This window comes from Empidonax traillii, unplaced genomic scaffold (assembly GCF_003031625.1).
Source record: "Empidonax traillii isolate 1590-97213 ecotype Southwest subspecies unplaced genomic scaffold, ASM303162v1 scaffold49:size1601597, whole genome shotgun sequence".
Classification (NCBI taxonomy): domain Eukaryota; kingdom Metazoa; phylum Chordata; class Aves; order Passeriformes; family Tyrannidae; genus Empidonax; species Empidonax traillii.
In genome coordinates this window covers 975,590-1,001,570 of record NW_020955242.1, presented here as the reverse complement: position 1 = coordinate 1,001,570, position 25,981 = coordinate 975,590, and the positions used below count along the sequence as shown (strand labels likewise).

Genomic DNA, 25,981 nt, shown 5'->3' with positions numbered 1-25,981 from the left:
TTTCATATTATAAATCATGAAATCCTGAAAACTCAGTCTGTAGTTAAAGCAAATAAATATACCAATGGGATAAAAAGTATACTCCTAGCAGTTTTCAGGGTCCCTAGTTCTTCTAAGCAGATTGCACAGTTCCTCTGTTAAACTGGCTATATTAAAATTCTACAAAAACCAAACTGTCCTGAAAATGTTTGGCAGGAAGCTCAACTTCAACATCATTAGATGGAGCGTGGTTTCACATTTTGGGCCAACTCAAGTTCAAAGATGAACATGGACAAATTATATGGGTTTCAATAGGTAGAAGCCAAAAGTACATGATCATTAATCAATAGACACAAAAAAAAAATCAAGATAAACAAAAAATACTAAAACCTGCTGTGTTGATAACTATGTTAAATGCCATTTAAAATAGAAATTTTAGATTTTACAGTTATTCACATTTAGTAGACATCTTTCGAACATTCAAATGACTGGAAATGAGACAACCATTGTAGCCATTCTCTTGTAACAGAAAAGAGACAGAACAATCACTCATCATTCTCAAAAATGCACCTTTCACTGTGAATATTAGAAATAATGTCTTCAAATACCAGTTTAAATCCTGTGCATGTGTTTCCATTCAGCTGCTGCCAGGAAAGAGGCACAAGCACTTGACGTTTGTTGTAAATTACCAAAAAGTGGCACATGATTTAAAATGGAACAGTTCACTTATCGCTTTCTACTTAAGAACACAAAAAGCCATGTGAAACCTGTCTCCCCTGGAATTTACATTCTACATAGCTCACCCTATGAAAAATTAGATTTGAGCTACTAACAGGACAGCTGTTTTGGCAGGAAGGATATAAGTATTACACTAAAGAAGGGGAGGGAGGCAAAGCAAAGCAAAATGTAGAAACAGAGCAACATGGGAAAAAAGGAACGGAACAAAAATCTAATGTCACAAGTGTTATTTAACATGCTAAAATAACAAGCAGCAGGCAGCAGCAAGAGTTTACAGGGATATCTTGTGCTTCCACCTCATTAGGCTAGGATACTTTATGAAGCTCTACTGCAGTTAGGATTCCTACTTATAGGAAGTCTCCCATTTCCAAGCTATCACCAAGCCACCTCTGTATGGACATGCAGTTTTCCAAATAAATACGGGAAAAAGGATATAAGAGCTGTATAACTAAAACATATACAGAGTCTACCACGCAATTGCATGTTCTGGTGTTGTTTTCATAAAACTGCTCCTTTTATAAAGAAAATTATTACTTACAGTAGCCCTCTAAAATAATTTCCATGAACATACAAACACAAGTTATATTCTAATGTCAGAACAAGAGCCAAACCTGCCCTATTTCATCAAAGACTGATAAAGTGAGGGGGCATCAGCACATTTAAGGCAAAGACCCCTCTTTAAATTATCAGGAGTGTCTTTCAATAACCAGACAGCTGAGTTCATTCCTCACAATCTGCTTTGGATAACTTTGCAGGTAAAATCATGTAAGACCTGCTATACCCTTCTGAAAAAAAAAAAAAAATTAAGATTAAAAATTCTTACTCTATTTGGAGTAGCTTGAGAGAAATGCAGTATGTGGTACGTTTTCATGTCCTCAGTATTGACTTGAAATCAAGGACTGGGTATATTTTTTTTCCACTTAAGCAGGCTTACGTGATGAGAGTACAGGAATGTACTGACCAAATTGCAATTATCTCTTGAAGCTTGAGAAATTTTCCTCCCATTGCTGAAAGAGCACTGCTTTTCTCAACCAGCTGTTAATGGACCTTGATCAGTTCCACATTGTCCTGAACGTTTAGCCTTTGAAAAGAAATGCATCATGATCTTAAAAATACCAAATGTATTACATTATTTTTGTTTTGAAAAGTTGAAATATTTTGCAAATCAGCTTTCTACAGCATGCTTGGGGAGAAGATTTAGTGTGTAAGACCCAAATTAATTTCTTATTCTATAATCCACTTTACAGAATTTATGTAAATGAACATGATGACTCAGCAGCTTCAACCAATACATTGACATCTTTGACTATTGTATAAAACTGTACATGACAGGAAAAGAAAAAAACTCCATACCTAAACAGATGATTTGTTTTCCATTCACTTTTCCACCTTCTGAAGTATTTGGTGTAGTAGCATACCATTTTATGGAGTTTCCTCTAGGAGTTTAAACCTACCAAATATTGTAAGAAAAAGTGACTTAGCAATTTATACTACAACACCTTAAGGCTGATACTCAAACGAGCTGCTGGTTTGTCTTAACTACATGAAAATAACTTAATATTTATGTAAATATTGTTACAATGCTAATATTACAAATATCTGAGAATGTACTGTTTAATAGAAAGGATGCTTAAAATCATTCAAAATTTAAAGAAATATTTATTTAGATGTTTGCCCTTTCTTCAAACTAAACTCCATTATTTTCACAATTTCTTCAAGTATGTGAAGAGAAACTGATTCTGATCTGTGTTATTATAAATACTGTAAAATCAGAATCTTTAACATTTGAAAAGGTAATTTCTCTTTCAATATTTATCTATTTTAGTCATATTGGATGAATTGTCACAATGCCACGCTGGAGTAAGACAATGGACTACAAAGCTTACACATCTGTAAACCAGCTGAGTACGTGAAATACTTTCCTTTTAGACTTCAAAATATCAAATGCTATTGTGTTTTGGCACTGCCCAGTTAATTGTCCTTACTCAGAAAATAAACAAACTCACAAATTTGAGATCTTCCCCAAAAAACAGGCCCAACTCAACAGTAAAACTATCATGTGTCTAAAACATGTCATCTACATAAATTAAAGTTGTGGTGAGTATAGACAGCAGCAACTGTCTCATGCTAGCTATTTAAAAGCTAATGTAGTGGCACGTTTTTATTAATCTTGTTCCACACATCAAACAAAAGGTTCTGATGCCTTCAAAGGCTTTTTTTTTTCTTTTTTTCCCCCCTTCTTTTTTAAGCAGGGTTGTTTTTTTTTTTTCTTTTTAAGTAGAAGAAGGAGCAGATGATAGTGAAATTTATGATGTACAGATGTAAACTCCCTGGCTCCTGACAGTCAACATTAACTATTTTTTCAACAGTGAATGAAACAGCATTTGATTTAAACAGGTTTGCAATACTGATACTATGGAGTAAACTATTCAAATTCAGAAGTCAAAAATTACTTTTTATTTGAATCATTTCAATTCTTATGATTGTAAGAGTATTTATCTCATGAAATTCTAGCTACAGAAAGCACTAATTCCTTATTAGTGTATTACATCAATCACAATCTCAGCTCTCACTATATTATTTCTCTACAGTACTTCTGCAGTACTTTAATTATTTAGATAAAATATGCCTAAGAAATGTCCACTGCATCTAGGTACATGACAAAGAGGCTGCTGTTGAAGTATGAGATCTTTTCAGATTTTGTGGGCAAGGCAAAGTTAATTGGGGAAGATTCTGTTCAGGAGGTTAATTTTTCTATGAATTAAGTCACAAAACAGTAGAATGGAATAGAAATTGATGATCTACACAGCCTTCTGCTTCCCAGGTAGGTGTTATATTCTGCTCCCAGAACATGTGCCCAGGTCTTCTGATATAACTTAAAAATAGGGGTTATATTCAGATTTAATATAAATTCAATGCAACTTTTCACTTTAACAAATAATATTTCCCTCAAACTAATGTGTAAGACTAAAGTTGTACTGAGGTAGTTCAATCAATACTTTCTTTATTGCCCAAAAACCAAAACAATTTTGCCACAGAACCTGGAGACATGGAGGTAGAGCTGGAGCACAAGTCAGAGAAAGAAAAGGAATGAATATCCCTTTGGAGACTGTATCATGAATTAAGTGGGCCTACTGATCTAGCTCTAGCATGCTTTCTACCACAACTGCAAAAACAAGGAACGTGACTCTGTCCTTCCACTGAAACCTCATCTTCAAGCTGGATTTAAAAGTCTGAAACGGAGAATGAAGTTGGGAGAAAGTGACTCTTAAAAAAGCTGAGAATGATGTTTGGGGTTAATGTCTGAAGGACACCAAAGAGATGATCTTTTTTCCAGACCTCTTATCATTTGAATTAAAAGCATGGAGAGTGGGGTCCCAGTAACAAGGCTGGGGACCAGCTGTGTGGGAATGGGGCACTGACAGCAATCTCCACCAGAAGGAAATGATTAAAGAAAGGATCTTGACCTGCACTGTACAAATTTATGCCAGTAAATCCCAGATGGCTAAGCTAATAAAATTGAGGTCTAATTAAACCACATCCCTTGCATCTTGTCTTTGCTTCCATATGAGCAGGACTTGGATACAATACCGAGACTACTCCTAAAGAGTCACGACTATTGTATCAACTGGATCAGTGGCTCACAAACTTTCCCTATCCACATTCAGAACAAGAAAAACAAGCAAGTTAAAGACATATCACTACCAAACTTCTCAGGATCACTTGCCCTCTGTCTGGCAAAATAAACAAGTCTTCTCAGCTAATCGTTCTCAACCACAGATGGACAAGATAACACAGACTCCCAAGCAGAGAAGTAAAGAATAAAACATTAATGTGCAGTACTCATTTTACAATGCTTAAAAATTAACAAGATTATATATTATACCCTTTACCTCTTATTTCTTATAGGAAGTCAAACATGCAAATACCCAATACTCGTTTCACAAATGCATTCTGGGATGGCTTTAAAAATGTTTTTGGAAAGTACCATGAGCTATTAAGTTATTTGAAGCTACCTGCTTACCAAATGATTTGATTTAGAATTAATGTTTTACCTTGAGCACTGTGTCTAACAGACATCAAACCAAACGGTTATGGTTTTAGACATCTTTAAATTACAAACAGTAAAGATAAACACAAATAACGTTTGTACTTTATGTGTTAAGTCTAATAGTCCACAGGCCGAGTTTCTCCCTTAAGGCAGAATTAAATATCCCTGAAAGAATCCCCAAATTATCTCTAATTAAAGATGGAAAAAATCATTGAAGTCATGTTCCAATGATCATTTCAAGGAGTACAGTGCATATGAACTCAGCTCCATTACGTAGCTCATGTGGTGTTAGACAGAAACTACAGTGAAAGGCAGCTTTAAAATACTACTGGATTTCTTGTGGGTAGAGGACTCAACAAGTATCTCCCTTCCTTACTGCTGATGGATCAAGGATTTACTGTGGTTGCTTTGCTACTTGGAAACGACAGTTATTTCAGTCACAAGAACCCTCTCAACCATGGAGCAGAATAAAGAATGTTTTCCTCAAGATTGATAGTAACCTAATTTTGTTAACAGCAGGTTGATATCAAGCGGTGCTACAACAAAAACACAGGTGGGAGCACAGTTATGATGCCCTTTTGGCACCACAGAATTCCTGAAGAATGTCAACAGTCTGTCTTTGGGTAGTTACGTAACTAGATGACAGCCAAATATATTCTTACAAAATACAAGGAAAAGCTGCCAATTGTACCAAAATTCAAAGTCATAAGATACAATGATGAACTAAGATGACCTTACTGGTCACCCAAACTTCCAGTATTTCCTTCGCTATTCCAGCATTGACAGTTTCTTCTCTGCTGATGCAAAGAAGATTAAAAATTACATAGAGCCTATAAATCTATTTTTTGCAATAAAACAGCTAGTGCAGACTGTTCTAGACGGCAGGTTCAAGACTTTCAAGAAAGCAAGCTAATGAAAGTCTCATAAATAGAATATGTATGTACCTACGGTTACAGTTAAACCTGGAGAGAAGATCCTCAAAGTTCTGGCTCTGGTTCATTCAGCGTAAAAAAATACATACCTTGGAAAACATGGGGATTAACAGTCTTCCACCAAGTATTCTAGTGGAAAAATTATAGAACACACACTATTCTACATATGTACTAGTGGACATTTTTCAATTTATTTCTTGTTTCTTCAGTCAAACACAGTAACTCCTGAATACTAATATATCTTTTATCAGCTTTCAAAGGGACTATAAAGGAAATAATTCCAGAACTTCAAACATGAACTCACAGACCGTAACTCTGGTCAAGAATCATGGATTGTATACAAGTACTTTCATAAATGTAAATAAGGATCTGCACTACTTTTAAAGGAATTTGTAGATAAATTTGAAGTGTATCTTTAAAACTTTTTTAAAAATTTACAGAAATATGGTAGTTGACAATGAATTTAGATGTTATCTTCAGTTTCTGACTGCTACACTTAAAGAACAATGTTTATCTACAGAAAATGAAGCACAGTTTTTCGAAACAGATTACTTTCAAATAATGAAAAAATCTTTTAAATATTTTCTGAATCCACCGTAGGCGCAGACTGAGAAATTATTTATGATAACAACTTCTTTAACCTATTTAAACTATATAAAGGAAATTCTGAATAGGGGAGACTTATGACTTTGTGAATAATTTAATAGCAAACATTATGATGTATTATTTATGTAGCACCACTGATGCACAAAAGAATGCTCACACATAATAACGGGGTCCCTCCCTTGAAAGGCAGTTAAAGAACTGACCACACACTTCTCATCCATGTAGAACTTTGATAAGGAAGGTGGATCATGCAGCATCAGACCCTTAATGCATCTGAAGGTAACAGTCTGAAACTGAAACACTCAAAAAGGGGAAAATACATGCAAAGTTATATAGTTTTGCATGTATTTTTTCAAAAGTGAAGGAAGAGGAGAAAGAAAAGAGGTTAAACTTAAAGAGGCTTTATTGTGAACCCATTCTGCAAGCATGTCTGTCTGACTTTGCTTCACTGCACACCTATTCCTTCAAAAACTTGCTAATCTGCCTTTACAGGCCAAATATTTCTCTACTATTTGTAGTCTTCAAATTATTAATGAGTACATTAAACTGCCTGCTACAAACCTATATCTAAATTTTTGTAAGTATCAGTTTTGTAAGTAAGAACGAATAGATAATTAAAATTTGATGACTTGAACTTCAACTGAATCTGTAGGAGCTGGAAAGGAATTCTCTAAAATGGTAATTATGAGCTTCTTTGTTTATTTATGAAAAAAACCACCATAACTTATTATCATACCAATCTCCCTGCTTAGAATGTATTCATGGATAGGTGGCTGTTTGGTAAAACATTTTATGGGTTAGTTTCACCAAACAGAAGAAATGAATAAAGCACATATTCCTTGACAGAAGAATTAATTTCCACAGCTATATATAAACATTATGACATAGCTTTTCTCATGTTTCCACCATGGAGATTTCCATTTTTCACAATACCTTTGGCTTGCTGTTCTCTGCTCTTTCAGCCGTAGGATGGATTCTTCAATTTCCTTTTCTTTCCTTCTTAGTTGACTCACAAGTATTTCTGGCATGTTCTAGTTCCTCAATGTGTTTCCTTTGGGACTCAACCACAGTCTCCCTGCAAGTACAAGCATCTGACATTCCAAAACCAAGTAAAAAATTAAATGAATACTCAAGAGAGAAAAAATTGTAGGTGTTCAGCAAAATTTGTTGTCCTTAATGACATGCACTGCAGCAGAGGTTTAAGAGTTTATGAAAACACAACACAGACTCTACACTATATTAGAAGTATCCTCCTTCTAATCCATCAGAACCAAGTGTTTTCTGAAAAGCAAAATACTATTAGTAGCTATCAAAGATTATGAGATCTTCAGTGGATAGAGCACTCAAAGTAATTTTTAGTTTTTATTCTGACAGTTAACTTGACACACTAAAAATCAGATTACGTCTTTAATAGTGGGATTTATCCAAAAAATGCCATTAAAAATAATTTATAAGTGTATTTCTGTACGATGATTTCCTATGATCCAAATAAATCTTGTGTTCACAGAACTTCAAGCACAAAATACATAATTGCACATAATTGCCATATATTTATATACTTAGCTTGGGGTCTGCACATGACATTGTGGATCTGGATCTGTTCTTATGCCAAGAAAAGTCCTCACAGTGTGCCATATCAACATTAGATCTTTATTCCTTGAATCAAGTTGCCCTCTTCTCTTTGCTAGCACTAGGCCTGAATCAATTTCTTATAGTTCTACCATATTTTTGCATTGTTAAAACAAAAAACAAACAAATTCATTTTGGGAGTAAAACCGCCTAATTAATGATATGAAGTGTAAAAATGTAGGTGTATTAAAAGTGTCAAAACTTGTACTACATATAAATTAAAGAAGCAAATTGGAAGAGATAACCACTTTTTACTGTCTGTCTAAAAACATGAGACTTGTTTTTGTTTTCATATGCCTAAATAATCAATGTAATGAAAATAAAGACCAACATGAGGGTGAGATAGATGAAAAAAACACAATGTAACTGGCCATCAGCCTGATCCATGACTTGTGGAAGTTAAGGAGACAATTCTGCTGACTCAGGTTTGAATCACAGCCACAACTCTTTTGTAGTTTTGGTTTTTTAACATATTATCAGTTCAGTGTATAAGTTAGCTGATTTACAAGTACTTCTAGAGGTTTTCCTATGAAAACAGGAAGATTTTAAAGTGACATTTCCAAATATAGCTACCATAAGTAGAGGACTGAGAGAGAGACTGCTTTAAGCAGTAAGCAGTAAAAAGCATCATTAGAGATGGCTGCAACATAAGATTTGCTGTTCAAAGTCCCCACGTGCGATACATTTTTCAGATCTGCAGTGCTGTGCACACATGCAGCAAGAGACCAGAACAAACCTTGAAATTAAAAAAGGAAAAACATGTGCAAACAAACTACAGATGTGAAACTTTGTTATAACATGACAACACTAAACTTTTTCATATACTACTTTTATAACCCTTTAACATGCAGAGAAGTTATACTAAGGAAGTCCCGTGATTTTAACTATTAGAAAACTTGGTTGATAAATCTGTACTTTTGTTTAACCCCTACTACTGTGGATTCTCACAATAAGGACTTCAAAGGCAAACAAGTTATCATGACTGTTATAAATAAATACAAGAAAAAGAAGGAAAGAACAATCTTTCTGTCTACAGGTACTATTATTGCCCACTGATGAACAGAAAAAGAGTATGGACTTGCTACAGTGCAGCAATTATTAGGGGTACCAACATAAACCCCTGCTTTTTAATAAATGTGAATTACACCTTTCCAGCCTGCCAGCAGCCTCACTCACTTTTTTGAGACCAGTGTTACCAAAAGATTGAACACAGCTGCGTGGACAAGGCCTATGGCTGGTCAGTTGAAAGCAGTTTGCTGCAGAGGCTCTCGTTTTGTGTCTCAAGCTCATGAATTCTTTCTGCAAATGCTCAATTCTTCCTTCCAGCTGCAGCCCTGACCCGGCCGCTTGAGGCCGCCACCAACCTGCTCTGACTCTTTTTTATCATTAACAAGCTGTGTTAACTCGGTGGTCATTCTGGGGAAAAATAATAAAAAAAGATGAAAAAGAATGTGAAAAGTCAGCATAAAAAGCATTCTGTTGAAAGGAACATAATCACTGTGAAGACTTCAGCATAGAACCTGAATAATAAATTTCAGGTTTTGATATAACTATTACTGCCTGTGAAGAACTCTTTGAAGATAATTGAAACCACTGTGCAGCAATCTGCTTTATAGCACTGACAAATAACAGTTTCCTAAGGCTTATCATTTAAAGTTAGTAAAGAGAGGACACATATTTACTCCATATGCTGCTTAAATGTAATTTTTAACACATGACCTTATATGGGAACCTCTGCATGCTGTTAAGTAAAGTTACAGATTTGGGATGTGGTGGGGCAAACTATAAAAGATAAAATTTCACAAAACATTCAACTATTCAAAGAATGCTAATAATATGCAACATTCCAATGGTACATAATTTCTACTAATTTAGGATTTAAATATATATTTCATTTCTAAAGTGGCAAAATACAGAGGTGTATTTAAGCAGGTACTTAATATTTAAGCAAGTACTTCAGAAAAAGTAATTTAATAGTTCTCATTACCATACTCAATTTTATACTTGGTAAATATTACCAATGTGCTTCAGAGAAGGAACGGTTAGCTGAAGAATATAATTAGATACAGAGGGTATGGTTTTCATCTGTCCTTAAAAGAATACAAATTTTGCTCTTGGCATCTCAAGAGTTGTACCTTTGATTTCCCTTAGTTTTGATAAACATTGGTAAGCTGGAACAAAAGGCAGAGAGGGCACATGGGGGTGATGTAATATACACGAACAGAAAACATACCCAGCGGTGAATAGAAAAAACTTGGCATATAAAGAAAGAAAAGGTGGCTTTGATGAAAGAGACAAGTTCAAGACTTTACAAAATCGGTCGCACATCTTCAAGACCTGTATCTAGTTTACAGGGAATCTATTTTTGAAGGCCTAGAAAGAAAACTGAAAATAAGGACACACTTCATTTGTTTAAAGAAGGCTTGTTTTATTTTTTGTATACTTCTGGACAGAAGCTTCTACTTAAAAGAAGAAAAGTGAAACCAAAAAAATCCGTAATGCCTTTAGGATGTCATAGAATGTTACTTGCCTGTGAGCAGGTTTTTTGTTTATCTGTTGTTTGGTTTTTCTTCCAATGTTCTTCTACTGCAAATTCATTCCAAACTTCTAGTTACAAGTGTTTTGGTATGAGGGATGCTGGAAAAGAAATTTAGCTAGAGGAGTTAAAATCTTTGTCTGGCAATCTAGACAAACACTGCATTTTTTATTTTTTGTGCCATAAAGTATTAATTCAGGTATTCCAATGTGGGCATCACGTGTAATGTTACCTAAGTGGATGATGAGTGCATTTGGTAAGTCACCTAACAGAAACACAGGAAATGCCATTTGGAATAAGCAAACAATTCATTTGTTCCACCATCTTGTATTTGAAAACAGCCTGACAGAAAAGATGGAAGTTATGTCATGCTGGTCAATTTGTTCCTGATGCACTGAGGCAAAAGGAAGAACGTTTTGGACTTTAATAAAGTACAAAATGGTCCCATCTACAGAGGCAATATTTTCAGCTGCTCTTTTATGGATCTGTTCACTTCTGACCAGACCTTGCTTGGATGCAGCAAGGATTTATTAAGTAAGCACAATGTGAGCACAGAGTGCTGGTGCTTTTAGATTAATTAGCCCTCCTGCAATATTGTCATACTTTGAACAGTTCTGCTGAGCCCAGATGGGTTTGCCAGCACAGCACTAAGTTTAGTAATAAGCCTGAAGTTGCTTGGGTACCTTTGTGCACACTGGGTACTCTGCTCCCCATGCTACCTGGGATTTCTTCACTGAAGTTATCTGCTACACTGAATGAAAGAGAGCTGATTATAAAGGTATTTTAGAGCCAACTGGACAATCACAGAATCAACCAGGTTGGAAAAGACCTCCAAGATCACAAGTCCAACCTGTGACAGATCTCCACCATGTCAAGCAGACACCTCCAGGGACAGTAACTCCACTGCCTCCCTGGGCATCCCATTCCAACATCTCATCACCCTTTCTGTGAAGAAATTCCTCCTAATGTCCAACCTAAACGTCCCCTGGCACAGCCTGAGACTAAAGGCTAGATGCCAGTCTGCTTCCTGAAGGCCAGAGAAGCATAAAAAAAGGGGCAGGATCTCTCTGTATGGATTGTTTTGATTGTTGAATGAAATTCTGGACAAATCATTAGGCTTCTGTAGCCTCTTCTTCAGCTCCCTGAACACCCGTTGTACTCTGACAGCATAGCTCTGGACCCAAGGTACAACTCCAAAGTGATAGACAGTGCTGTACTTCTGTATATGGAGATCTAATACCCCCCCAAAAAATCCACCACAGCAAAAAAAAAAATCTTACACACACAGAGATGACCAGAAATCAATACAAAAATGAATTCCAGCGAGTGATTTTTGCTACTGCTTTAAAACGTGCTCTGAGAGAAATCAGCATGATTTTTAATTATTTGATAAGGCTTTAAAGGGCAAGAAATGTTACTGTAACCTAAAATAAAACCATGAAACCTCATACCTTTTAATTTTCTCCTCTTGCTTATTTGCATGCTGCTTGAGTAAGATGTGGTCATCATGTATATGAAGAAACCTGTCCTCCAGTTCTTCTCGAATTATTTTCTGTACAGCTTGTAGAGCTTTTACATTCTGTGAGGTTGATGATTCTACTCAAACAAAGACAACTTTAAATTACCTTCAATATATTCAACAACATGTTGAAAGCCTAAATCATTTTGAAATACTGAAACAAGAAACTTTTCAAGTACTTTTCACCTACATGAGTCTGTTGACTAACTTCTTCAGATTTATTGTCAGGTTAATCACTTCCTCTTACTGATTAAAAAAAGCAATTAAAATGATACAGCAAACTGTTTACCTATTAGACAGCATAAAGTTAACAGTTTAGCAAGTAACCAGGTTCTTTAAACCAGGTTCCTTAAAAAATAAACATCACCAAAGAGGTGCTTTCTAATCTGTTTCAAAGATACTATACTCTCTTGAAGCTTGAAAAGATTAACTCATAATTCCCCAAATTTACTCAGCCACAAGATTAAGCCCAGTTGTTCTATTCTAAGAGTGGCCGAGTAACATATCAGAATTGCATAATACTTTTAGTTCCCATTTCGTTAAATGGATCTGGCCTTGTCCTCAATTCAGCAAAAAAAGTCCTTTTTTTCTTCTGGAAGGATGAATGTTATAGCTCAATGACATTTCCAGTTTTTAGCATCTCACAGCAACTCCCCTCTTATAACAAGCAACTTGAACATAGAATGGGTCACAGCATCTTTCAGAATTTAACCCAGATTTTGAATGGTATTTGAACTTAATTTTGTGAGTGGCAACATCAGAAACATTTTTAGAAAGGAACTAAAGAAGCCACTGATCAAAGTCTGTAACTGTAATAAATAGCAGCTGGTACAAACCTTGTAATCCTTCAATTCCAGATGGAGTTAGACCCGGATCTCTCACAGGCAGGTCCCCCACAGTTTCATCAGCTGAAACAGGCATGGCTTATCTGCGGATAACAAAATTCAAATTAAATTCTTCTCCATCTGTTATTTAAACTGTGAGAGTAGAATGAACTACGATACATCATACAAAATTAAAGAAAAATTTATGGCAGATTGACTGAAATGACAGACTTGTACATTACTGTAAATGCTCCTATCTCAACTGGATTGCTCAGAGGACAACCTGAACTTTCAAGTTTAATTTTATGCCAATTTTAATCTACTCACAAAATCTGGCTATTTTGGATATGCAATAGTTTCATTTGTATTTAATGGAGGCAGAATTAGCTTTTTAAAGTTCTAGTCCTGCTGTCTTCAGCAATCTTTGGGCTAAGGCCACATTTTCAAGTGGATGTGGGAAGGGGACCTGTGGGGTTTTTTTTTGTTTGGTCGGGTTTTTTTTAATTGTTTGTTCATTTTAAGACAAGTCAAAGCTTGAGGCATCAGCTGGCAGATGAGTAATGCCATCTTCCACATTTTGAATGGGACTCTTTTAAAACAGAGGTGCTGGGGGTTATGAAGTCATTTCAATGTTGCCTGGCATTCTCTTAGTCTTCTTTCAATCACTGTCATAAGAGAAATTACTTGGTAAGATAGAGAGTTTCCTATGAATGATTCTCATAAATCCGAACATATTTCTTTCTTGAGGCAACAGAAAGCTTAGCTACATGACAAAGTGAGGTTAGGAAAGTATTAATGTGAGAAAGTACTACATTTGTTTTGGTGTAATATATGAACACACTTGTTAACAACTGCTGTTTCTTTCTTGTCTTCTGGTGCAGAAAATTATATGTTGGTCACAGAGGTAAGTAATGCTGAAATAGCAGGAAAAGGAGAGACTTTCCATGAAGTGTCTGTTAATTTTACCATAATCACAACTGCTGCTAAAGCTATGCCTTTCTTCTACCAGGAAAGTCTTCCATCATTAACAAGTCTCCTTATGGCTTTGTCCAACAGGAACAAAAAGAATTAATGGAAGTTGAGTTTCCCATAAGTAAGTCTTGCTTTGGTTTTTTCATCACTAAAATCTATAATAAAGTATTATTTCCAGCTTTCACTGTTTATAAAAACAGAAACACATTTTCCTTTCATGTGGAACAAACATTTCCTTGTCGTGACCATTGAAATGGACTATCTACACTTTTAGATTAGCAATAGGGTTACAGTTTCAATGCTCTCAGTCACAGAAACAGAGAATACTCTGATGCTGATGTCCAGGGCGTGCAGCCACTGCAGCCAGTGGCACCAGTGGCAAATATATCAACTGGAATCCAGCTGGTCAGTGTCCTCAGCTGTTTTTGTATTATTCTCGCAATTCTCTGAAAATTCTTTTGTTATTTGTTAAATTAGCTCTATCTGCAGTCACTGACTTCGCTCAGGTCCAGGTTCATTACTGGGGTCACCATTACATGTCACTGTATTGGTGTCACCACTGCAACTGGGATGAAAGAGAAGCAGAAATCTTTAACTCCAGATGATCATCCAAATTTGGTTCATGATGGTAGCAAGGAGCAGATGTTACCATCACGTCTTTCTAGAATGTGGTTGTCTTTGCTTTCACAAATCAAAAATTACAGGAGTTTTTCTGGCAAGTTTCAGAGATATCAAGAGCTAAATAAACATTTCATCAGCATGACTCCACAATGTTTGTAATCTATCAAAATGAGGCTTCACAAAATCTAGGACAATAACAGGCTCAGGCAAACATTACTGTTTTCACTATTTACTACTTGGTAAAGAAATTTTGCTATGGATATCTACCTGTTACCTTCAGTATGAAAGAAATCTGTTCATTTAAAAACAGGGACAAAACAACACATGCTTGTCCCTTAAATAAACAAACAAAAAACTCTTGTCAGTAGTAATTCATTACTGGCTACAGCAAAACCACATAAATACTAAAGTTGTAAACAAAGTAATGTAGCAGAGCTGCACACCAAGCCAGTTTTTACTGGCAACATGACATGACTTGAAGTGAGAAAATAAAGCTGCCATAAATCTAAAGTGTCCTGAAAACTTAGAAAGGTGAAATTTTCAAAGGTAAAAGGAAGAATTAATTGTTTAATTTCCATTACAAAGTGACATAAATTAAGTACTCAGCTTTTGTTTTCTATCCTGGGCCATAGGAAAAGAAAAAAAAAAACCAAACCATTATTCATTTTTATCAAAAGGAGTGCTTTTAGATAGAAATAGTACAAATCTCCCTCCTGGTTTTAGGGAGGTAAGATATAATTACAGATTTAGAATTTAGCCTGGCAATTTATTTGCCTGATTAGTAACATAAGAATACTTATGTCTTCAATAATCACTAAAAACTACCATTTATGCTCCTTCTTTGAGAGAGGACACTTCAAACAACAAAGCATGTGTTACATATGCTACAGTTCCTCTTTGAATATTATCTCAGTGTCAATCACAAACACTTAAACAAAATTACTTTTCCTTGCAGTCTAGTTCCAGCATTATTTCCAAAAGCATATGAGATTTGGCCACAGAGTTCAGTATTACTTTTGAAAGCATTTCCAGGCAATTATACATGACAAAACTGTACAGCAACACTGCTACAAAAGTGATGGTACTTAAGAGTCCAGCACTTCCTAAAATAAAGCATAGCAAAGCAAGAGAGGAATAAATTTGTATTTGCTTCTGGACAGATCCACATGCCACGATCAACCTCAAACACTTAAAATGGTTTTTATTTCTGAGAAAGATTACCCTACAGCTACTTCAGCATGTCTTGTTCCTCAAAAGTAAAAGAACTTCACCTACAAAGAGAGGAAAATTTTCTCTATCTCTGGGATTAACATACAAGAACTTCAAATTAAGTGTAAGTAAGAATTTTAGATACAATTACTGAAGTCAAAGAAATTGTAACTTTCTTAAACAGTGTGTCACTTACAAACCTGTTCTATCCGCAATTGTATCTGGCAATTTACCACAAAAAACTCCACACAACTTTGCTGTGTTATGCAAGGCCACACAGTAATGAGATGGATACTGAAAATTAAGTAGCAAAGCTCATACTTTAGGTTCAAATTGTCTCACAGAAGTATACTGTTGTCCCAGCATCATTCAACAGTAGCAAAACTGAGAAGGGATTACCTAAATTTTCAAAAATTCTCAGCCAGTGGGGATAGAAGGGACTTCTAGTAAAGGGATTTCTAGTGAAATATTAAAAATGATGACTTAATTGTTTCAATATGGTTTGTGAATTTCACAAGTGTCAGACATGCTTTTCTTACAAAAATCCTACTTCACTTTTCTGGTAGAGGAAAGATAAAAAAAAAGTGGATAGAGAGACCACCCACCTATTTTAGCCTATCACAAAGTATTTCCAGCCTATATTCTTGCTCTATTGAGTTCTTAAAAGATAAATATTTGCAGTCTATTGGCCTTGTCATCTAAAATAATGTAATTTATTATTTGGTAGGAGTATACACACATATCATCTTTATAACATCATCTGTTGCAGTGCTGTGAGTTTTGGGAGGTGGAGAGGAGAAAAAAAAAAAAAAGGAAGAGACGATACGGAAGATATTAGGAAACGGAATCACAACATCCTGCTGTCGTCTGGGGGAAGAAACATCTCTCAGACCTGCAAGTCCTACTGGAACAGGGAGAAATCAAAACAACCGTGTCTCGCCTTCAACGTACTTCACAAGTGCTTTCCAAATTTTGGTTCTGGCAGCGACTGGCAGGGCTGGGAGGGGCAGGGTCCCAGGGAAGGCAGGAACGCCCCCGCTGCCCGGGATTTCCTCGGGCACAGGAGCACACCAGCAGCCTTTGCAGGTGCAAAACAGGGGCCTGTAGGGCTACTTTTAATCCAGCGCTAAGGCTCCCCTGCCTTCCCCTGCGGGCACCGAGCTGCGAGGGACCCGCCGGCCCCGCTCCGCAGCTCCTCGGCCGGGAGGCCTCAGGACACGGTCCCGCAGCCCTGGGCGGCTCCAGCGCCGCCGTGCTATCCCCGCCGTGCCCGGCGGAGGAGAAGCTCCCCCCGTACTCACAGCCCCGCCAGCCCCTCCGCTCCTCTCCGCGCTCCGCTGGCAACTCCCGCTGTCGCCCCGCAGCCCCTTCCCGTTCCGGGCCGCGCTGCTGCTGCCGGGACTTGGAGTCCGGGGCGGGGCCGGGCAGTGCCCGCGGAGCCCAGCGAGGTTCCCGCCGGCAGCTGCGGTGCCCGGCACGCTGCTCTGCCCCGGGCGGGCGGGCGGCTGAGGCGGCACCATGAAGAGGAGAGCAGGGGAGCGGGAGAAAGAGCTGAAGGTACCTTCCGTTTGCTTCCCGCTCCCCGCAGCCCCGCGGAGCGTGCCCGCGGCCAGCCCTGTCCCCGCCGCTGGAGGGGCTGCTCGGGGCACAGCCCGCCGGCAGCTCCAGCGCCTGAGCCCCGAGCGGGGGCACTGCGAGGCCGCCGGGAAGTCCGTAGTGAGAAGGAAGCGGCCCCGGCGCCGAGCTCCGTGCGGCGGTCGCAGAGCCCGGGGCGCGGCCCCGTGTGCTCGGCACCGCCCCGGGGCCCCCGCGGGGAGCGCGGCCGGGGCTGCCCGGGCAGGGCGGCGCTGCCTCACCTGGCTGTCCTGGATCCCCCCCTGCCCCGAGACAGGGGGCACCTGGGTCAGGTTCAGCAGTAGCTAGTGGTGAAAGGCTCGTGCCATCCGGGCAAGGTATTTGAATTTTAAAGAGAGTCCTGGGGTTTCTGAACAAGAAAAAAATTTTATACAAGTGAAAGAGTTTGCTTTTGTCGAAAAAGCTCACAGTGAGGTGATGCACTATGTAGCCGCGCTTTTATTTTTAAATTTGAAAGTACTCTACACCAAGCCTGACCTAAATAAACATTTTTAAGTCTGGTCTACCACCCGAGCTTTATAATGTTTGTTTTCTTGTCCATGTGTTTAGACACAGTGTTATGTGCTTACATTGAAGATGTTATTACACTGTTTGTGAAAGCAAACAGCAGTGCTGAATGTTTTTCTGTTTCACGTGCCTACGAAGGGCTTGTTTTACCACATTGTACAATATTTGACTGCAGCTCTTGATGGTTGTTGTATCTTTCCTGATTTTGTTTACAAAACAGTAGTCCTGAGAAACAGAAAGTGATTAAAAGCACAATGCTGGTATTAGTGATGTTAATGGTTACTTCCATTATAAATTGAAGGTTAATTCCATTATAAACTTAGATTTAGAAAGAGCTTTCAAAAATGGTAATTACATACACCTGAACAGAGAGCGTGCTGGCTTTATTATTGCTATTCATTGACTATTCAGCATTAAATGTTATTTCATTTTAGGGGCAGGGAACAGGTCTGATCCAACTTTGCAACTATTTTAATATAAAACTTTAGAGCCCGTTTGCAGTAATAAGATTCCCTACAACTATTTAAGGACTATCTGGTCATTTTGTAATTAATCTTTCTACCAAGTTGCTGAAGGACAGCAGCTACAGACTTACCTTTGTATTCTGCCCTTTCCATAGATGTCAAAACATATGCAGATATTCCATCCAATCCAATGTAAATATATTGGAGAAAAAACCTCAACCCATACTTATTTTAGCCTGTACATTTGTGCTGTCCATCCGAGGGCCTCTGTCTTTTCAATAGGTCTCAAATGTATTTGGGAATGGTTTGCACTGGGAGAATAATTGACCTTGATGTGATAAGGATAAAGATTCAAGGATATGTGGAGGGAGTAGGAGGATGGTGCTGTGAACTAAAGTGTCAAAGGTGGTATGAGGACAAGGCACCTAAAGGGGTGTCAGGAACACTGTATGATAAAAACTCTGCTAGAGTGAAAGAGTCCTGCCATAGACAAGTGTAAGATGTTACAGGTGCACAGACAAGAAAAGGATGAAAATTAACAAGAGATTCCTACATAGAATTTAAAGGTGTCAATTCTTACAGGATGCCTTGAGAGGACGTTGTAAGTTGGGTACTACTTGGGAGGAGCTTTGAGTATAGTGAAAGTGAAACAAAATGGACCCGTAGAACATTTTAAAATAAAGGCTGCCAAAGGGGAAAGCAGCAATGGGAAGAGGGGGAGTTGTATGTACAGGAAGGAATGTATGCTTTTTTTTTTCATGGTAGCATAGTGACTTTACTGTAGTAGTTCTGCCAAGACTTCCATTTAGGTACTGATTAAAATATTTTGTAGCAAACCAAATATTAGTGAGGTTAACCCAACCTCTTCTGGAGAGTAAGATTTATGAGGCCTACTAATGAGAGGGAAGTGGTTGGATAGAGAAGCTGGTTTGGATTATGTATCTCCTGGCAATGTCTCTTGTTTTCCAGAATTAAATCCTAAATAAAAGCTCTTGTTTTGCTATAATTGTGTAAAGTTAAATGCTGTCTATCAGAATCCTAGTGATTGGCGTTTGCTTTGTAATTATACAGTTTGCTTCTTATATATGATAAGCTGTTCTCTCTCAGATTTTAATGTGTATAGCAAGTTTTGATTTATGTTGTTATAGAAGAACATTTCTGTTCCAGGTACATGTGGTAGAAGTTCTTTAGAGTGCAGCGCTGCCATACAACAATTTCCACTTTGCAGATCGCTCAGTTGGGTTAAGGTTAAATGTGTAGCAGAAATGAAATTGTTTATGCTAGTATTTGGTGTCCAAAATCCTCCCAAGTGGGTGAGAATGTAAATTCATTCTTGGGAAGAGGGTCTGAAAAAACTGGGAAACCATAACTAGCAGTTAATCATTCATCTGTCCTAAACACCATGTTGGGGATGCAAATGTCCTGTATAATATTTCTCTGAGTCTTAAGTAGACAACAAAACACAATTACTCTGAAGTTTCTAAAGACACCTTTAGAGCTGTTGCATGCCATCAGCTTCTCTGGTCTTCCCCGTAGCAAATATTACTTCAGTGCATAAAACCAGAGCTGTTAGAGTTGCTCATTAGCTGGAAAGGCATTTTTATGAAATAGTCCATTAGGGTTTGTTCATGGTTGTTGTTTTAAATTAAATTCAGTTTTAATTAATACAGTTTATAGTTCTTTTTTTCTTTTTTTTCTTTTCACTGTTGGTCAGAGTTGGTCACTTTTTTACTGGATGTAGAAAAGGCACCACACAAACTAAGACCAAACATAAACCTCCCATTTAGTAATTTAGGTAGACTACTTTCTCCTTTAGACTTGGAAAGAAAGCTGTTTTGCTTTTAGAATGTTTATTACCTTGATTTTTATTCACAGGTGAGTTAAAAAAGTTAATCTTTAACGTAAGACTGTTCTCAAGAGTTACTTAGCCAAAGTGGGTTTTCTAAAGCAAGTTTCAGTGTGACAAAGGCCGAGCTCTACTGACTTCCTGTGTGTGTGCTTCCTTTTGCCACTTTTTGCATATTAAGACCCTGAGTCGTTGCCATTTGAAAGAGAAGATACTCGATTATTCTGGAGTATCATTTTCTGCCAAAGTAAAAATATTACCTTGATGGGTCTTTGGAACAGGCCACTAAGCCCAGTTCACAATTACCTTATGTAACTGTTTATGCTAATTCACAGTGGAACCAGAACCGACTGCAGAGAATGTATTTCACAGACATTACTGTTATGTTTGTACAGCTCCCAACACAGCTGGGACCCCAATCCAATAACGTTATTGCTGTACAAATAATAAATGCATCAATATGCACATATCTGAATATTCACAAGGGCTTTTACAAAGTTATTCATGTGCAGTTTCACATTTGTGAGACATGTTAGACAAAGTGGCGAGGAAATATAAAGCATTAAATAACACAAAACTTTGTATGTATTTTATTTACAAGGGCGAAAAGGGAATATACAATGTTTTGGCTGAGATTTCAAGGAAAGTATTATATCCTGCATAATTCTAATTTTGCTGTCTGAAAAATAATATATATGTTTACCAGAAAAAATAGGTTGCTTCAACATATTATGCTCAGGGAAAATTAGGCAAGTATTTTCAGAGTGTGATGAAGGGAATGGTTTTGGGATTAATGCTGAAAAATGTCACCAGTACCATACAATGAAGTAGGTAAACTTTAACATTCTCTTATAATAGCTTGTTCAAATATTATGTTGATTTCTTGTTTTGTTTTGTCATTCTACCTCTTAAAAAGACCCCAAAAAATAATAATTCTAATTGATAGATTAAATAGGTTCTTTTAGAAGTTGTATTTAGCAAAATTAAAGTTAATGGAACATCTTAGATACAGTTAAATAAGCTTCTTGTCATGTCATATTTCTACTTAGGTAAATGGTGTGCAGGTTTTAGCAGAATCAGCAGCCAATATGCCGGTAGCAATTTTTGTGGTAATCACATTATTGGCCCTTCCCATTATTAATGAGACAATAATTAAGAAATAGTGTTGATAGTCACATAACACATGATTTGTATATTGGAAATGGTCAGGTAGAAGCCTTGCATATGCAGAATAAAATACAAGAAGAAATGAGTGGCAAATGTTTCTTGCTTTTAAATTCATCACATTCCTGCTGTTTAAATTGCCTCAGCTGCTAATGCTGGAACCATTACAGTAATGGACTCGGCAAATGAAGGAGAACCAAGACATACACACTTTATTACTGGAGGGGTAATTTTCTCTTCATCTGTAATAGCAGCAGTGCCTAGTATTGATCAGACCATCAAGATACTAATCCTCTGTAAAATTACTTGTTATAACTGAAAATACGTTAATCCAAATCAGTCTGTGTCCTGACTTTCTACTTACTATTGAATACAGGCTATTAGATGGTTTATTTTTTGTGATTTAAAGCCTTTACATTGATAATAGTGAAGCTTCTTTTGCAAGAGCGCGTGCTTAATCTTAGCTATGGCCCAGGGTTGTCTTTTAGTTTTAACTGGAACATCACCCACTTAATTAAGAAGTGCATGTCTATCTTTCTGCTTGGAATTATATTGGTACTTTAGGCTCTGCAGATTTATTAAACATGTTGTTTTACGTTCAGTCACTTGTTTTTGCTGTAAATAAGAACAGATCCGTGCTTCACATACTAGAATCTTCAAAGATCTTGGAGCTAAGGAAGTGAGGAGAATGGCTAGTCAAAGCAGTAATTCATGTTTTGCGGATTGTGGCCTGTGAGGGTATTGTGTAAGAGAGTAATATAGAAGATGTCCAATGCCAGGGGTCTGAAGGTCTTCTGTTTATTTTGATCTTAGTGATCCACCACATCAGAGTGGTGTGGAGAGCTGTGTGTGTTCTGTGTATGAATATGGAATGGCTCCTTTTCCTCATGGCTCTTACTTGTATAGCCTCCAGTCAAATAAAATTTTGGCTGGGTTACATCCAATGGTTCAATGGCTGTTCTGGGTGCACTATACCTTGTAGGACATGGCTGTGAGAAATGGTTCCATTAACCCTGACCCTTCATTAGACTCACTGCTCTGGGCTCCTACCATGGACAGCCATTGGTATCTTGCCAGCTCGAGGTGGGCAAAAAGTGTCCTAGAACTGGGACAAGATGCGGAACTGGTTGGTTGTTTTAAGGACTGGTACAATGTTCCATGCGTTTTAGAAAATTTTTGTTGTTGTGGCTATTAGATTTTTGCTCTGGCAAAATGAACATTGTTTTTATTTACCCAATCACCCCTCTGCTTACTTTCTTTGTTATAATTTCACTGATTCAATTTGTGTCGTTTGGAGAGACTTTAAGGTTTCTAAAAGGTATTGGAGTAGCAATAGGATTCAGTTTCATCTGACCCACGATAGGGAAAACTAGACAGGTCAAACAGTGATTGCCTAAAGCTTGTTTCTGTTCCCAGTGCAATTGATGATCAACCTTAAGCAGCCTTCAGCTCAAGCAGGATCGAGCTCTCATGCTTTTAATAATTCATCCATTTCTTAAATTATTTAATTAACCTGTAATGATCAAGAGCATCCAAAATATCAAATGATCTTCTTTCCTTCAACTGAGACTGAAAAGCACTGTCATGTATTATTATATTCTGGTAGGTTCACTAGTGAAGTGCAAAACATAATTATGAGTATTTATTGGCATTTAAAGCATAAGACATATTTGAAGCCTTCTGGATAGAAAATGATAGTGCTGTAATGTCAAAACACTTTAGTTTCTGGAATCTGATTATGGGTGGAAACTGTACCTTATTTAGCTTAACAGTTTTTTGCTTTTGTCTACATGCTACTCTACTTTCTAAAAGAATTACATCTTTATCTCCTAGAACTTGTTCAGCTTCATTTTCCCTTTTATCTGCTGCTCTTCCCACTGTTTTTATTTAAGACTGTAAAGTTACTTTAGTGTAACTGCTCTTGTCACCTTTGCCCTCAGCTAATCAAATAGTTTACCTTGAGGGAAGCATTTATCTCCCACTTTCATTATTATTATTTTCGTAGCTGTAAAGATATATATTTTATGTCTCCAGAAGGGTGTAACAGTGAAACGAGGTATTGATCTGCTGTATTTGGCAATTTCTTTCCACCTTGCCATCGATATCATGTCAGCCTCTGTCTGTACTATGGTTGACCTCACAAATAGCTCTTTATGTTCCCATTGGATTCAAATGATATACTATGCTCAAAACTAAATCAATGAATGATTATAAAGTTTTTAGTATTATTTCATAACCTGCAGGCAACTGGTACTTCATGCAGTGAATACTTGAAAAGGTACCTGATTAAAGTATGTTGCTGATTCTGTTAAAAGGTTTAAAACTGTACTGAAATCAAACATCTCATAATATTAAATTTAGGGTTTAATTTGTGTATTTTTGCACAGATACTAAAATTATTGTAACTTCTGCCTGTAATTTACCAGAGAGATTCTCTTCTATACTGGCACAAGGTTTTACCTGGAGCAAAACCTCCTACTTCTCATGCCTGCTTTGTCATCCAAGAGCAGAGATTTCACATGATAGCTCTTGCCAGTGAAAAATCATGACTGTTACACTGTACATGCTTATGGGGAGAAAATGAGGTAAAGATCAGATAAGGCTTCCATCTCCAAAAAATCAACAGTAACTTGAAGTAACTTTTGGATTGGAAAGCATTGCTATTATTCTCTGCAAAACCCATGAACCTTAGATATACTTCTAACATCTGCACTGGTAAAATTCATGTTCAAATGCACATTTAACTGATTTTGTTTTTTTTACTCTGGTGGAAATAGGTAGGATTTTCACAAGCATTTAAAGAACTTTAGAAGCTCAATCTTATTGATATTGAATGTGCATTCAAGTTGGGCAAGAAGCTTTTACAAACCTGACTTGTCTCAAAGCAGTAGTCCTCTTGAAACAACAACTGTATTTGGAAAGGGCTGTCTGAAGATTGTGTTCAGAAGGATAGGTTTATACAAATAATTAGACAACAGCTTGTAGATCTGGAAACAATTTGTATTCTCTTCTGATTCTCTTCTGTGTTTACCTCTAGTGTAAGTGATGTCAATGCAGCAGGTAATGATGCTCTTGTGCTCAAAGGAAGTACTTAATTATCTGGTATCTAAGTCTTGTGGTGGCAAACAGCTGCAGTTAGTAAATTACTGAACTGTGCTATGGTGCTTATGTATGTACCTAATCACTGAATAAAACCAGAACAAGTTATTTAGTCCAATGCTGTTAGGTAGGAGAAAGTTATTTGGGGCCATCATAAACAGTGTATATAAACATCAGGGAAATGATGTTTAAAGGGAAGAGAAACTTAACTTTCTCATTATCACGAGTCAATTGATAGAATATGATAGGCATCAGATACACTGTGTACATTCCTTGAGACAGTGGTGTGTGTGCAGGAAGTCCAGTTAGTTTGGACAGGGGTTGACTACCTGAAGTAGCTGCTCTGTGTGTGCACACACATTGTGGAGCTCATGATGAAAGTGTCAGGAGGTGCAGTTTGTGTGCAGTAGCATTATGCACTTCAATAGTAAAGAGTGAAGTCAAGATGCCCAGAATTTAAGATCTGGAAATCTCAAATACAGAAGGGCTTCTGAATTGATTTGGACCTCATTGTAGGGCAGAAAAAGAGGGATTAGTGGGGAAGAGCGGATGTGTAACCAAGCAAGTGTTCTAACAATTAAAACATAGTGGTTTTCTTTCTCCCACCCTCACAATGTTAAAGCCATTGATGAGCTCTCCCCAGATTTGTAACTTCTGCTGTAGATAGGACCCTCTTGCCTATGTAGGAAAGCCTTGAAATTTCTACAGTCCAAAAAAGTTGAATTATGATTTTATGGTTTCGGCTTCCTGAAAGTAATTCAGTGTGATCAGGACAGTAGATTAGGGTCTTTAATGTATTGGTATCATGACAGTAGGTGGTACAAAGCAGTAATGTCACATGTGGGATGGTGGCAGTGACCCAGCAAAAGAAACAAGCACTTAGCACGTTGATCTGTTTTGTGAAAGGCCAGTATTTGGCCCTGTAAGTGCAGGGGAGATGGACTGTTCATGAATAGGGCAGAAAGAGCTAACCCATATGATCCTTTGTCAGCCTGATTAAATTTAGTGTCAAGCATTCATTCATATGAAAGATGAGAGACATCACTGTTTATCTAATAGAAAAAACTATTTCTATTTTTCCTGAAGTCTTTTATATGTTAATAGAGGCAAACGTGAATATGATCACATAATTTAAATGTGTAAGTAAAAATATACATCTTTACTGGAAATGGTTTAAAAGTAAGATGTATATGTTTTATGCAAAATAATGCAATTTCATTGTTAATCATGCTGTTCAAGCCATAACTCCACTGAAAACAGTGCTTTTAAACAAATGGAATATACTGTTATTGTACCATTTATAACAGAAATGCTTGGAATATCTAGGGACTGATGCAAAGTATTTATTTGCATGCTTTAATATATGTTCCTATTGTGATACTAAGATACAAATGCAGAATTTAAATTCCAGGTGATTGCATTAGACTTAATTATAAGGTGTCAGATTCTGCTTTTTAATACTGGAACAAACCCCAGTATTTAGAACAAGGGTTGCAACATGTAATTTTGGAAATAAAGGAATGCCGTTACAAGAAAATGGAAGAATTTCTTTTGAAATAACTGGACTTCTCTTAAATATTAAAAGAATGAGAAGGGAAAAAGTTTACATGTCTTTCCCCCTCACTCTTTCTACCCTGCCAAATCTGGCTT

The 25,981-nt window shown here is 37.2% G+C and overlaps 2 protein-coding genes across 3 annotated transcripts in view; one reads left to right on the top strand and one right to left on the bottom strand.

Moving 5' to 3' along the window:
• Positions 1 to 16,677, bottom strand: part of RPGRIP1L (RPGRIP1 like) — a 46,866-nt gene extending 30,189 nt beyond the window's left edge. Inside the window, 7 exon segments of the mRNA XM_027878995.1 lie at positions 9,083 to 9,169; positions 9,171 to 9,237; positions 9,240 to 9,278; positions 9,281 to 9,351; positions 11,923 to 12,067; positions 12,827 to 13,728; positions 16,016 to 16,677. Coding sequence (XP_027734796.1) covers positions 9,083 to 9,169; positions 9,171 to 9,237; positions 9,240 to 9,278; positions 9,281 to 9,351; positions 11,923 to 12,067; positions 12,827 to 12,911 — 494 coding nt within the window. The 5' untranslated portion in view covers positions 12,912 to 13,728; positions 16,016 to 16,677.
• Positions 16,678 to 17,058: 381 nt separating this feature from the next.
• The window catches only part of FTO (FTO, alpha-ketoglutarate dependent dioxygenase), a 223,101-nt gene continuing 214,178 nt past the window's right edge, over positions 17,059 to 25,981 (top strand). For both annotated transcript variants that reach the window (XM_027878998.1, XM_027879000.1), the window contains exon 1: positions 17,059 to 17,173. In XM_027878998.1, coding sequence (XP_027734799.1) covers positions 17,135 to 17,173 — 39 coding nt within the window. In that variant the 5' untranslated portion in view covers positions 17,059 to 17,134. The remainder of the gene's footprint in view (positions 17,174 to 25,981) is intronic.